This window comes from Boleophthalmus pectinirostris, unplaced genomic scaffold, assembly GCF_026225935.1.
Source record: "Boleophthalmus pectinirostris isolate CB_2022bp ecotype Guang Dong unplaced genomic scaffold, ASM2622593v1 HiC_scaffold_9, whole genome shotgun sequence".
Lineage (NCBI taxonomy): Eukaryota > Metazoa > Chordata > Actinopteri > Gobiiformes > Gobiidae > Boleophthalmus > Boleophthalmus pectinirostris.
Window position 1 is genome coordinate 3,681,542 of NW_026571541.1, and position 13,255 is coordinate 3,694,796.

Genomic DNA, 13,255 nt, shown 5'->3' on the forward strand with positions numbered 1-13,255 from the left:
GTCTGTATTAATATAACAAATGTTCAGCTGCTCAACCCTCACCCTCTGGAACTCCCTCCCGCCTGAACTTAGACAAACTTCTTCTTTTCAAGTCCAAAACTCATCTTTTCAGATTAGCTTATTCTGTTTAAAGGTCCTATATGACACAAAACTGACTCTTGTGACCTTTAAACCATTTTATAGTACACCTTCTCACAAACATACCTTGAGTTGCTTTTGTTTCATTCACACAAGTTTAAGTAACCTTTTATTATTAGTCTGTCTACATCTTTAAATTCTCTGTTCCACCTTGTGATGTCATAGAGTTAGTTGTAAAGTAAAGTAGTAAAGTTACAAAGTTGTAAAGTAGTTTTCAAGTTATCAGCTACCTTTTACATTAAGGTCAGTAGAGATGGACCATTCCATCCAAATGATTATGTGTGTTAAACATTTGTGAATGAAACAAAACACAAGTCCAGGTGTTTCTGATGAGGAAACAGCATTAGAACAGATCAGGAAGCAGTGTCATATGGGCCCTGTTAATTATATTAATGCTGTTTATGTTGTGTTTATTCGCTGTAAAACGACCTTGAGTGTTAAATGTAAATTAAGAAAAATATATTACCACTATCGGTTCGACTTTGATAAATTCCCAGCTCTTTTGTGCCTATAAACTGTATCATTCTGTCATCTCCACAGGTCCTGAGCAAAGGAAAGATTCTGGATGCCAGGCGTGTTCCAGTGAGCGAACATTTGATCACCAGCGTCACAATCACAGTCACCTCTGACATGATGCCCACTTTTCGTTTTGTGGCATTTTATACCATTGGAAATGAGGTGGTGTCAGACTCTGTGAAACTGCGTGTGTCCGAGACATGTGTCCATCCAGTGAGTATAAAAAAGCCTATTATGCTCTTTCTTTCTATTCTATAATGTTGTTTAGTCAAAAGAGTTGTTTCATTCACACGTTTAATACACAAACCCTGCATATTTAGGCTTCTCTCAAACAGAAAACACTCTGTTCCACTTTGTGATGTCATGTGTTAAAAAAAAGAAAGTGTTCCATTGTGTTTTTAAACTCCGTACACCTTCACTAGAATCATTTAGATAATTTCAACCCTGGATTTTTTCTACTAAACAAAAGGAAGCTGTTAACTTGAAAACTACTAGTGCATGACATCACAAAGTGGAACAGAGCATTTTGAACTTGTTAGTTCCTCCTACATTCAGTTAAAATCCAGAAGAGTCTGGAAGTAGACCATTGAACGTGACAACTAACTTGGGACGGTCCAGCCACAACAGGTGATGTGTCTGTGCATGTGTCTATAAATGTTGAAGAAAATTCTCATATCATTCAGAACAATATAAACTTGTTTTACTTCAGGGATTCTGACGAAATCCACAATGTTTTTCAGTCCTCTGTCTTATTTATTTTAAATGTAAACCATTTCATTGCTCTGATAAATCTCTTTCTCTGGTTAATCCAGGGTTATTCATGTTTCAACAAACCACATTTAATGCTTTTTAATGCATTTTTAATGCCACAGTTTAGTATTTTAATGCTATTAACAGATGTGAAAAGGAAGACATTTAGTTTTGTAACAGCAGAATAACAAGAACCTATAGGTAGTTATTATAATGCAAAACATTTTGTAAAGCTTATTCCTTGCAATATATAATTGGGTGTTTTGAACCTAATTCCACCAAATATCTTTTGTATTAGGGATCAGTACATTACTGAAAATGTTTCCAGCTAAAGGCAAAAGAAGAAATTCAATTTGTCAACTGGACAAAAGTTTATTTTGGTCAAATAAGTTTTGCAGCTCATCCACTACACTGAAACTACTCTGAAACTAACACACCTACTTTTTTACACTTTCTGTTTGTTAGCTAGGCCTATTGAACTGCACCGAGTGTGGGGTCTTATTAGTAGAATCATTCAATTCAGTATTCAACCAAAATAAACTTTTATCCAGTTGACAAATTGAATTTTTTTTGCCATGGATTCTACCTGCATGACTGAGGGACTGTAAACATTCCCAGCTAAAATTACTGCCCCAGACTCACTATAATGTTACACACACAAATTTAAAGAAACAAATGAAGTCGCACATTGAGCCTGTGTGAAGTGCTCAGAACTGAAGGATACCTTTAAAACACTCCTCACAGAGCAATGGTTCCCAGACTTTGTAGTCACATACCTCCTGTGACGTTTGATGACTGGTCATATTGATTTTGCAACTCCAAACATGCACATATAGCTCTAGACTTGGCACATTACGGGAGCGCAGGTCATTAGACGTCTTTGCACAGACCAGCCTACATTTGTTAGGCATTATACCACAGTGCATTTAATACTGGGTGGACTTTAGATGCAGCAGTCTGGCTTATGTGGCCCCTGCACTTGGATGTAAACAGCATGCACATCTCATGAAACAGGGAACTGAAACGCCAAAGTTCTCTGGACAGCTCTTTCATCCATGCATGTTTCACAGTCAGTACTATCAGAGCCTAATTATGTGCACGTGATTCTGTGACGTGAGCAAACAAAGCCAAGGTCCGAGCGAGGAGACTTTCTCTTCAGACTGTCCCCACATCGAACCACAACACACACCTCACCTGTACCTCCCAGACGTGAAGTTAGCCTCTACTCAGCAAGAACCCCGGAGGTGACATCCCACCGGTGGGAACTAAACATCTGGCAAAATTAACTTCCTTAAATATATTGCAATAAATGTTCAACTAGATAGCTGTCTAGAAAGGTTTTTGGCACAACTGCCAATATTTTTAATGCCACTTGAAATGAAATGCTTTTTAATGCCTCATGGAAACTCTGTAATCCGCCTTTCAATCAGACCAAGCTGAAATCGGGGGGACAGGTACCTGTCTTTGTAAAGGTTTGTCAAAGCATGAGATTTTGGTTGGCCAGATTATTTATTTGGGGATGCGAAGTAACATTTTTAATTAGGTAAAATAATTTGCTAAAAATATGAAACACTTTCGTCTTAAATTCCATGTGAGAATTTGTCACACCCGATTTAATATGAAACATTTCATTCAACAACAATGGGCAGCAGCAGATGAAATGTGTTTCTTTGCTTTTTGTGGGATGTTTTTTGTCCATTTTTTTGCTCTACAAAGAAGAGAACAGAAGCATATACTACAAGTATTTTTATAACTTTTTTTCTTGTATCGAACCAAAACTACAGCCAGTTATCAGCGCAGTGGATACTATGCCAATAGCATACAGGCCGGGCAAACCACTGAAACTGAAGATCGAAGGTGAACCGAGGGCCAAAATCAGTCTGGTGGCAGTGGACCAAGCTGTGTATCTGCTCAGCAAGCGACGCTTCAACCAAAGACACGTCAGTTTGTCTTTTAAAAACACTATATGTCTTTAAATATGCACTGTACATCCCTAAAAATGTGTGGCATTTCTCAAACCATCTTACATTTACATTACTGAATTAAGATTTTGAATGAGGTGGACAGCAGAGACATGGGCTGCACCCACGGAAGCGGGAAGAATGCAATGGGAGTTTTCAGTGACGCGGGGCTGCTTTTTGCCATGAAAAATGGGCCCTCTACAGACAGCAGGCAAGGTAACCAAACACCAAAGAAAGAAAGGAAAAATGAAGTTACATTTAGATGAAATTTGCTAATTAATATTGTAATGATGTGCTGACAGAACTGAAGTGTTCAGACCACATGAGGAGGAGGCGGTCTGTTCTGATGGAGCAACAGGCACAGCTATGTGAGACAGTAAACTCCATCTGGAATTAAAATCACACCTGAATGAGTGCTGACATGGTGTGTTATTTCTAATCCTGGCAGTGGAACAATTTCAGGAGAAACTCCTGCGGCGCTGTTGCCGGGACGGCCTGAGGAGGGTGCTAATGCCGTACTCCTGTGAGCAGCGCGCGAGCTACATCACAGAGGAACCAGAGTGTGTCAAGACTTTCCTTAAATGTTGCAACGTTTACAAAAAGCAGGTCGACTCTCAGAGTTCAGACAGCCAGGACAGCCAGGATCTGGGAAGAAGCAGAGGCAGCGGGTCCGCCTTTGATGCCTCAGGTAAATACCTGTCACTATTCAGGGGGTCCCCATCTCCTAACTGTTAAGCAATACAGACTCAAATGTGAAAAAAGACACCACGGTGGATGCCACAGACAGACTATAGCAGGGGTATTCAACTAAAGTTTGAGGAGGTCCGGGACATCATAATGTCTAACTTGTGTTATGATTGTGATACAGAAGCAGCATAGTTTTATCAGTGTCTGAATGTATGAACAACAGACAAATCAATGAAAATACAAGTTCAAAACATTTATTGTTGACACTGAAACACACAGTAGGTCTACATTATCTACAGGGCTGCAGTTTAAAATTAATTGGAGAAAATAAATAAAATGGCTAAATTGTTATTTACAACATGCTACAGTCGGACTAGATCAAAACCAGAGTCCTGACCCAGCGGGAGTGGTGGTGTTGGGTTCCTCAGCCTGAGAAGCGCTTTTCCCAGTAAGAACCAAGAACCAAGGATGCTCAGAACAACATTTAACGAACCAAACTGGATTCACGTTTCTGTCCCGATGCTTTGCACCATCTCGAAACCAGCCGGAGTTCTTGAGCGCGGAGGACAGGAAAAGCCCGCCCGGACCTGTAGTCCACAGCGCATTCTTGCTTTCCCCGCATGGGTCCAGCACGCAGACGACTGCATGGAACCGCTTGAACTCAGTCCATTGTGCATTGGTCTTGCTCGCCCCCTTCTGGAACCAGCATATGGAGGACGGAGCCTCCAGACCAATCTGACCGACATGCTCAGAGGACGTGATGAAACCAAGGACCAGACCCCCAATCCCGTCTTGAGGGGCTCAGAGCTTCTGCTCTGGGCTGATGTGTGGTGAGTTGCGTCCAAAGTTCTACATGCTGCTGTTTCATGAGATCATGGCGATAAGTTGAGGTGAGGACAGCCCGCGTAGTTGGAGGTACAGGGAACGTCGGGCTGACCGAGTCCGTATGGGATGGCATCTGATGACCAGAGATCGGAGATTGGTTGCTGATGACCAGAAATCAAACCAGTTTGTAACACTCTCTCTGCACGTGCTGGGTGTACCTAAATACTGCACACACTTACCACAGTCCACAGACACAAAGAACAAAACTGAACACACAGGAATGAATATGAATATATTTTATAGACAAAAACAGAAGCACTAGTACCACAATGTACATGACTTCTGTAGTGGAAAACTGTGGAAACCAGGTTTTCATCAGAGACTTCTAAGTCAAACAGTTTAGAAACCAACTCCTAAAAAGCACAGATCACAAACTCACAAGAATCCATCTTGGCTTGCTCCCGTCAGTGCAATAGGACCTGGTGGCTGATGGGAGAAGATTGGAGCACAGAGCAGAGCAGAGCAGCATTGTGGTTTGGGTGGAAGCCAAAGGCGAAGCTCTGAAACAAATACGGCGATGCCGACAAACGTACTTCAGTCCATTTTAGTGAAAATACACACTAGTTTATTTATAGAAAATGTGCAGTGGTTCTTTGTGCATTTGTGGAGGGAAAGATGTCTGTGCATTTCTCTCATCTGAATCTAACAGAAGTTATATTTTCAGCTTATTCCATAACCACTAAGCTTGGAGTATTTATCCTGGTCAATTTCAATGAGAGCCATGCTACACATATTTATCTGGCACTAGAATGATCTCAAAAGAGGTTGAATCTTTTGACAGATTCTGACAGTAAAGCTCTTGGGGCATCAGGAGAGAGTGAAGACGAAGAAGATGAAGACGAAGACGAAGATCTCTATATGCGTAAAAAATTAGAAGATTCATGGCTTTGGTTGGATAAAAACATGCCTGATCAAACCAACAATGAAGGGTAAGGCCTCCCCATGCTGAGCTCATTTTTTTAAACATTAGGGCTGTAGGCCTTAAGTCAGTTACAGTTTCTTTCAGTTGCTTTGACTCTAAAGTCTAAAGGCAAAGATTTTCTAAAGTTGCCACTGAAAGAGACTCACTTATCACATGTTGGCTGAACCTTATCTCTAATTTTAAGCATTAACTCTCATATGAAAACTTTAAAACACTATTTGCAGAACCTGAAACACAATGATCAACTAGTTAAACACAGATTGCAACTATAATACTCTCTCTGCGCGTGCTATAGTCTCTACCTAAATATTACATATTCTCACCAAGGTCTGTAGACCAAAAACACAGGGGACAAAAGTGAACACACAGGAATCACAGAATGAAGAGATTTTATAGGCAAATACAGAAGCACTAGCACCACAATGTAAAAGACTGCTGTAGAGAAAACCTTGAAAATTGAGCTTTTTTGTTCCCTAAATGTTTATTTTTATAGTATTGTTCACATATCATATTTACAGCCTTTCCTCCTCTGTCAAAGTAGAAACAGTGTGATACTGGACTTACAGGCTTCTGTACTTTTAGATGTGTACATCTACAAGTACTCTCTCTTCTGGTTTACAAGAGAGTTTTATTCACACACAAGCTACATTCAGATTTGTTTTGTGTGTGAATCATTTTGCAAAGAATGCAAGAGGTTTGCCAGAAAGTTTCAGAAAATTTGGCCAAAGAGACTGAAAAAAGTAAACAGTCCATGGTGTCTCAGTCGACAACAGTTTTTTTCAGATTCTGCAAGTTAATACTTGAAAATAGACAGAGGGTTGTTCCAACATCAGCTGATTAGCTCATTCAGTGGCAAGTTTTGAAAATTTATGATAACGTTTTTACTTAAGCATCCAAACGACTGACAAAAAAAGTGTAGTTAACCAATAATTTGAACTAGATTTATACTAGGATTTATATGGGACAACAGCAGATTAAGTTAAAGAGTCTAAAGAGTTATTACTCCTGCTTCAGAGAACTGTCACAGCACAGTCAGCACTGGGCAGACTCTTACAGCTAACCACAAGGAGAGTTTGACAAGAGCCCAGCAGACATACACGGATGACACATAAAAACTCTTCAGCTGTGTTTTTGATGAGGGAACATGTTATAACATGAAAAAGGTTTCAAAAGAAGCTCTTCCTGGACCTCCAGAGGATAATACTCAGTAGAGAAAACTCAGTGGTGCCCAAGACATGCCGTAAATTAATAAAGGCATTTTATTTTAACCACTGAGTGCCTTGGGTTTTTTGCATTTTTTAACCCTCTCCAGGCATGTGTTGCAGATTTGCAACAGCTAAATGCCAATTACCTGCTTACTCCACATCCATATTTTATGAGCTTTTTAACTCAGGAGCCTTTTCTCCCATCCATGCTGATAAACGTGGGTGATGCAGACTGTGCAAGAAGGGCTACACACAAACGGCCTGCCAGAAGTGCAAAATCTTTTTTTTAATTTTTTTTACAAAGGATAAAAAAGTCAGGATTGTATATTACTACCCAATATTATAATTTTCCCCAAATATCAGATTTTTCCTGATACTAAAAATTAATTTGAGCCTGAGAGGGTTAAATGTTATAACATGGTAGAAAGCTCAAAAAAAAAAAACATTTGCATTTGATTTTGGGGCCAGGACTTATGTAGCTCAGAGCATTATAACTGTCAAACAGCACCATGAAACTTAAAATGACTTTTGGATGGAAGTCCATATGTCTTCTTTTAAAGATGTTTTGATTTCCAGATGACTACTTTTGAAACATTTTTTTATATTTACAAATGACTAAAATCATATTAAATGATGCTTTACAGAGTAGCCACTTTACATCATACAGATGCCATACCAGACAGCATTACCCAATGGTCCGTCCTCGCCGTGAGCTCCTCCGTGGAAACAGGTAAGACAAAAACATCCATTACAAAACTGATCTTTTGGATGTAAAATTGTACAAAAGACTGTCATTCACTTTGCATTATTATGATACTAAAATGTCAAACTTGACTTTGATACTAACCACTAGACTTGATACTTATTAGGGTTTCAGTACCACAATAACAATAAAAATAGAATGGGATTTTCAACATAAGAGTACTTTCTTTTTTATTCCCTGTGATCTTATATGTGTGTAATCCCTCAGTGGTGCGGGTTGGTTCCATAGTGGTCCATGGGCGTATACTAGTCTATGTGCTGTTAAACTTGCTCTGATACAGCTCAAGATCATTCTGAAGCTCTTCAGGAAGGATTTATTTCTGTACTGTGGAAGTGACTTTATTGTATTGTGCTAATTGTACCATCTGATTTCCCCTACTTCTCTACTCCCTGACAAAACTACATTCATTGCAGGATTTTGTGTGGGTGAGCCATGGACATTTGTGGTGATGACTCCGTTCTTTGTGGATCTGAAGCTGCCGTTTTCAGTGGCAAGAAATGAGCAGGTGGAGATTAAAGCAGTGGTGTACAACTATCTGGATGACCCACTGGATGTAAGGAAACTCAGTCAGTCCATTATCTCCTCCTGAACCTTTTTAGATCTTAACTGAGACATGACACTTTCAAATCAACTTTACTCAAAGTTGTATTTTAATTGATTTCTTGCATATTTGAGTAATCCTATATTGTACTGCAGTATAATACTTTGAATTGCTTAGTATAACAATGCTGGATTTAAAGGTCCTATATTACATAAAACTGACTCTTGTGAGCTTTAAGACATGTTAAAATGTAATTACCTCATCAAAAACAGACCTGGACTTGTGTTTTGTTTCACTGTGTGTCTGAGTACTGGTAATCCTTTATTATTAGTCCGTTTACATCTTCAAATCTCAAAATGCCCTGTTCCACCTTGTGATGGATGAAGCTGTAGTTTTCAAGTGAACAGCTCCTTTTACCTTTTGTTCAGTAGAGATTGGCAATTCCATAGCTCAGATTATCCAGATGATTCCAATGAAGGCACATGGAGTTTAAAAACACAGTGGGGCACTTCCTGTATTGCCCCATGACATGAGTGTTTTCAGTTTGAGAGAAGAACTCAGCCTAAATGTGCAGCTTTAAACATGTGGGAATGATGAGGAAATATTATAAATACATTTGCAGTTTGCTAGTTGAGAGATGGGAGATTGTGTCTCAGTTTATTCATTTCTAGTTTTGTTGTCATTGTCCAACTACAGCTTCTCCCGAGATGTAACAAACCAGATCTTAACCTTTAGTCACATAGAAACAACAAACAGAATCTCAGCAGCAGAGGTGGGTCGTACTGACTGGAGAGAAGTGGACTGCAGCACTGTGATGCTGCTTATACTGTTTGGCTTCAGACAAATGAAGCTAATCAAGGCTAGCAGTTATAGTGGCTAATGAGCAACCAGTGCTTAGCAACAAGGCTTGATAGCTGTCAATCAAACCTGTTGCCTATGTCTATTATTAATGTTCTTTTCTAAAGGAATGCTGCGAATATTTTTCTAGCAACATACTTTTACTCCCACTTCACTGATATTTTACTGACGTAACAGTACTCTTATACTTGAGAAAGTATTTCTACATTTGACAAAAGCTTTATGTTGACCATACTAAAAGTCAAAATGTGTCTTCCTTGACACTACCCGTATGTAGTTTTTCTGTTTTGTGGTCTATTCCTTGAAAATACCACTTGAGTGATTTCTTGGCCCACTACTTTGTATACAGTTGTGGACAAAATTGTTGGTAAAAAAATCAACAATAATCACAGAAATAACTTGAAACTGAGAAAAGCTATAACAAATAAAAATTTACTGAAAATTGTCCATTCCATTTTCTTCCGCTTATCCGGGGCTGGGTCGCGGAGGCAGCAGTCTAAGCAGGGACTCCCAGACTTCCCTTTCCACACACACGTCCTCCAGCTCTTCCGGGGGAACCCCGGGGCGTTCCCAGGCCAGCCAAGAGACATAGTCCCTCCAGCGTGTCCTGGGTGAAAATTGTCCAACAAAAATCAAACATTGTTTTTCAGATGTGGTTCAACAGAATTATTTTAAAAAAAACAAAATATTGAAAGTGGCCTGGACAAAAATGATTTTACCTTTAACTTAATATTTTGTTGCACAACCTTTTGAGGCAAACTCTGCAACCAACTGATTTCTGTAATTGTCAGTGAGACTTCTACACTGGTCAACTGGTATTTTGACCCATTTCTCATGAGCAAACTGTTCTAATTGTCTCAGGTTTGAAGGATGCCTTCTCCAGACACATTTTTCAGCTCCTTTCACACATGTTCAGTAGGATTGAGATCTGGGCTCACAGAAGAACACTCCAGAACAGTCCAATGTTTTGTTCTTAGTCATTCTTGTGTGTTTTTAGCTGTGTGTTTTGGGTCTTTATCCTGTTAGAAGACCCATGACCTATGACTGTAACCAAACTTTCTGACACTAGGCAACACGTTTTGTTCCAAAATACCTCGATAGTTTGGAGATTCCGTTGTATTTTGCACAGATTCAAGACACCCTGAGCCAGACGCAGCAAAACAGCCCCAAAACAAAACAAAACCTCCTCCGTGTTTCACAGTAGGGACAGTGTTCTTTTCTTTTTCTGCTTCATTTTTGCGTCTGTGAACATAGAGCTGATGTGTCTTGCCAAAGAGCTCTAGTTTTGTCTCATCTGTCCAAAGAACATTCTCCCAGAAGCTTTGGGGGTTTGTCAATATGCACTGTGACAAATTCCCGTCTCACTTTTTTATGATTTGCTCTCAGCAGTGGTGTCCTCACATGAAGTCCACTTTGACTCAAACAGTGATGGATGGTGTGATCTGACACTGATGTACCTCACCCTTCAAAGTCACATTTAATTTGTTTGGAGGTTGTTCTGGGCTCTTTGGTTCCATTCATATGATCCAACTCTTGTATTTGTCATCAATTTTCCTCTTGGAGCCGCGTCCAGGGAGGTTGGCTTCAGTCCTGTGGACCTTAAACTTGTGAAGAACATGTGTAACTGTAATCACAGGAACATCAAGCTGCTTGGAGATGGTCTTATTGTCTTTATCTTTATCCTGCTTGTCTATTATTTTCTTTCTAGTCTCCTGACACAGTTCTCTTCTTCTCTTTCTCTGGTCCATGTTCAATCTTGTGTCCATCATGTCTCCAAACAGCACAATGACACATGTCGCCCTTTAAACAGACAGACTGACTGAGGATAAGTTTGAAGAACCTGTGCTGCAGAATTTTAACATGTCCCTATCTTTTCTAGGGGTACCATCATTTTTGTCCAGGCCAGTTTCATTAGTTAGTTTTTTAAAATTATTCTGTTGAACAACAAATCAAAAACAGCGTCTGATTTTCATTGGTTATTTTTCAGGAATTTTTTATTTATTATTGCTTTTCTCAGTTTCAAGTTATTTCAGTGACCATTGTTGATTTTCTTTCCTTACCAACAATTTTGTCCACAACTCTATATACTTGAGAAATATTTTGAAGTAAAGTTACTCTTACTTGAGTAAAATGATCATTTTCTACATGTGTGCACAGTCTTGTGGCATGACATCTTCTCTCATCAGGTCTGGTCATATTTTGTTACTATATATTAGAGCAGGGGTGCTCAATACGTCGATCGCGATCTACCAGTTGATTGCCAAGGTCGTGTGGGTAGATCGCTGTGTCTCGTCTCGGACTCGGGTTTGGACTCGGTCTTGTCTCTCACTCGAGGTCTGACACTCAACAAGTGCGATCATATTTCATTACGGCCGCTGCTGTTGGCAATAAACTTGTAGCGGGTGCAGGAGCGTGTGGGGCGTCTCAGTGCAGCCTGTGCGCTCATTTGAAACCCGCGGAGACTCTACGGCACATCACAAACACACACGCTCCCTATGCACGGCTCGTCTGCAACAGCGTGTGCCCTCGTGTACCAGCGTGCATCACAGGGCAGGTTCAACTTCCTAAACATCCTACCTGTCCATCTGCCTCACGTCAGCACGCCGCCCCTCGCCTTTTCACGCTCTCGCTCCTTCCTGCGTACAGCCAACACAAGCCCCTCCCACAGTGCGGCTGATTAGAAGAGCAAGACCAAACGTGAAGCAAAAACCAGTCTAAATTTGTGTTCCAGTGTTGGCACAAAGCAGGTCTACAGCATAGAGCGGATCTACAGAACAGACCTACTGCCACATTTGGCTGAAGTTTGTCTAACAAAAGTGCACAAATGCATCTGTGTTTGTCACGATGTGCGTTTGGTTTGGTAAATGTGCAGAGGCTGGTAAATATCACTGCAAAACCAGAAAAGAATGTAACTCCAGTTTGGAACTTTAAAAAACAGGTTTAAAAATCTTCCTTCACTTTTTTCACAGTTTTGTGTAAAGTGCCAGAGGAAGTTCTCTTAAAGAAGGGGTTCTCAAACTGTGGGTGAGGGTCCAAAAAAGGGGCACAGAGTGTTTTAGTGCAGTTTGTTTGGCTTTGTATTAGGTAGATAATTATGACTTGGTCATTTTGTAAGTAGCTTGCATGATGAAAAAGTGTGAGCACCCCTGTATTTGAGAATAATATGTCGTCTTCTGTGTTCTTCTTATTAGGTGAAAGTGGTTTTGGGGAAGACAAGGGACATGTGCAGTGTGGCTTTCAAGAGGGCGAATACACAGAGGATTAGAGTGCAGCCCAAGTCTTCCAAAGTTGTGCCCTATACCATTGTGCCATTAAAAGCTGGAAAACTCCCCATCGAGGTGTCGGCATATGTTAAGAACATGCACAACGATGGTATTACGAAGACACTTAATGTTGTGGTAAGTTTTTTTTTTTCTTCTAGAATGTGAGTCAATTTTGACAGAATTCTTAAAAATGTAGTTTTAGTCTTAGGGCCTCATTTATCAAGCGGTTGCTCCATAGAACTATCATCAAATCTGGAAGCTGAACCCAAGATGGTGTCGTATTGTTTTCAGTGGCCTGGGCTCATTGGCACATGGGCCCAAAATAATATTCTCTTTTGCATTACTCCCTCAGTACGGGTGAGCTCCTCCCACCTGTGTGATGTCCGTACCCTGCACGGTGTGGTGGAGCGTTTGGACCAATCAGAGCGAGAGCTGCTAGAGGGGAGCTAGAGCAGACGTCTTACAAAGATCACTTTGAGGCACTTTGAGTAAAATTTTTAGAAAGTTTATGTTGTGAAAATAGAAAGAAATCCCTGCAACATCCAGCCTTAGTGAAAGCTGAATGCCCTGTCAGCCAAACACGGGCAGTTTGAATTCCCAAAATGCATTTTGCTTCTGTGAGAGAATTCTTTCTGGGCTTATGTGCTAAACAGCTAACCAGGCTAAAAATGGAGCGAAAACACAACACAGCTTCTCTGACGCTAAAGAAGAGATGAGATGGTAAGATGTTGATTTCAAAGCAACAGTAATAAAATATAAACTTTTT

At 40.2% G+C, this 13,255-nt stretch overlaps 1 protein-coding gene across 1 annotated transcript in view; it reads left to right on the plus strand.

Moving 5' to 3' along the window:
* Positions 1 to 13,255, plus strand: part of LOC110156280 (complement C3-like) — a 50,396-nt gene that overhangs the window by 15,948 nt on the left and 21,193 nt on the right. Inside the window, exons 13-21 of the mRNA XM_055148066.1 lie at positions 679 to 867; positions 3,189 to 3,344; positions 3,452 to 3,581; positions 3,668 to 3,733; positions 3,814 to 4,053; positions 5,719 to 5,866; positions 7,709 to 7,794; positions 8,241 to 8,380; positions 12,418 to 12,624. Coding sequence (XP_055004041.1) covers positions 679 to 867; positions 3,189 to 3,344; positions 3,452 to 3,581; positions 3,668 to 3,733; positions 3,814 to 4,053; positions 5,719 to 5,866; positions 7,709 to 7,794; positions 8,241 to 8,380; positions 12,418 to 12,624 — 1,362 coding nt within the window. The remainder of the gene's footprint in view (positions 1 to 678; positions 868 to 3,188; positions 3,345 to 3,451; positions 3,582 to 3,667; positions 3,734 to 3,813; positions 4,054 to 5,718; positions 5,867 to 7,708; positions 7,795 to 8,240; positions 8,381 to 12,417; positions 12,625 to 13,255) is intronic.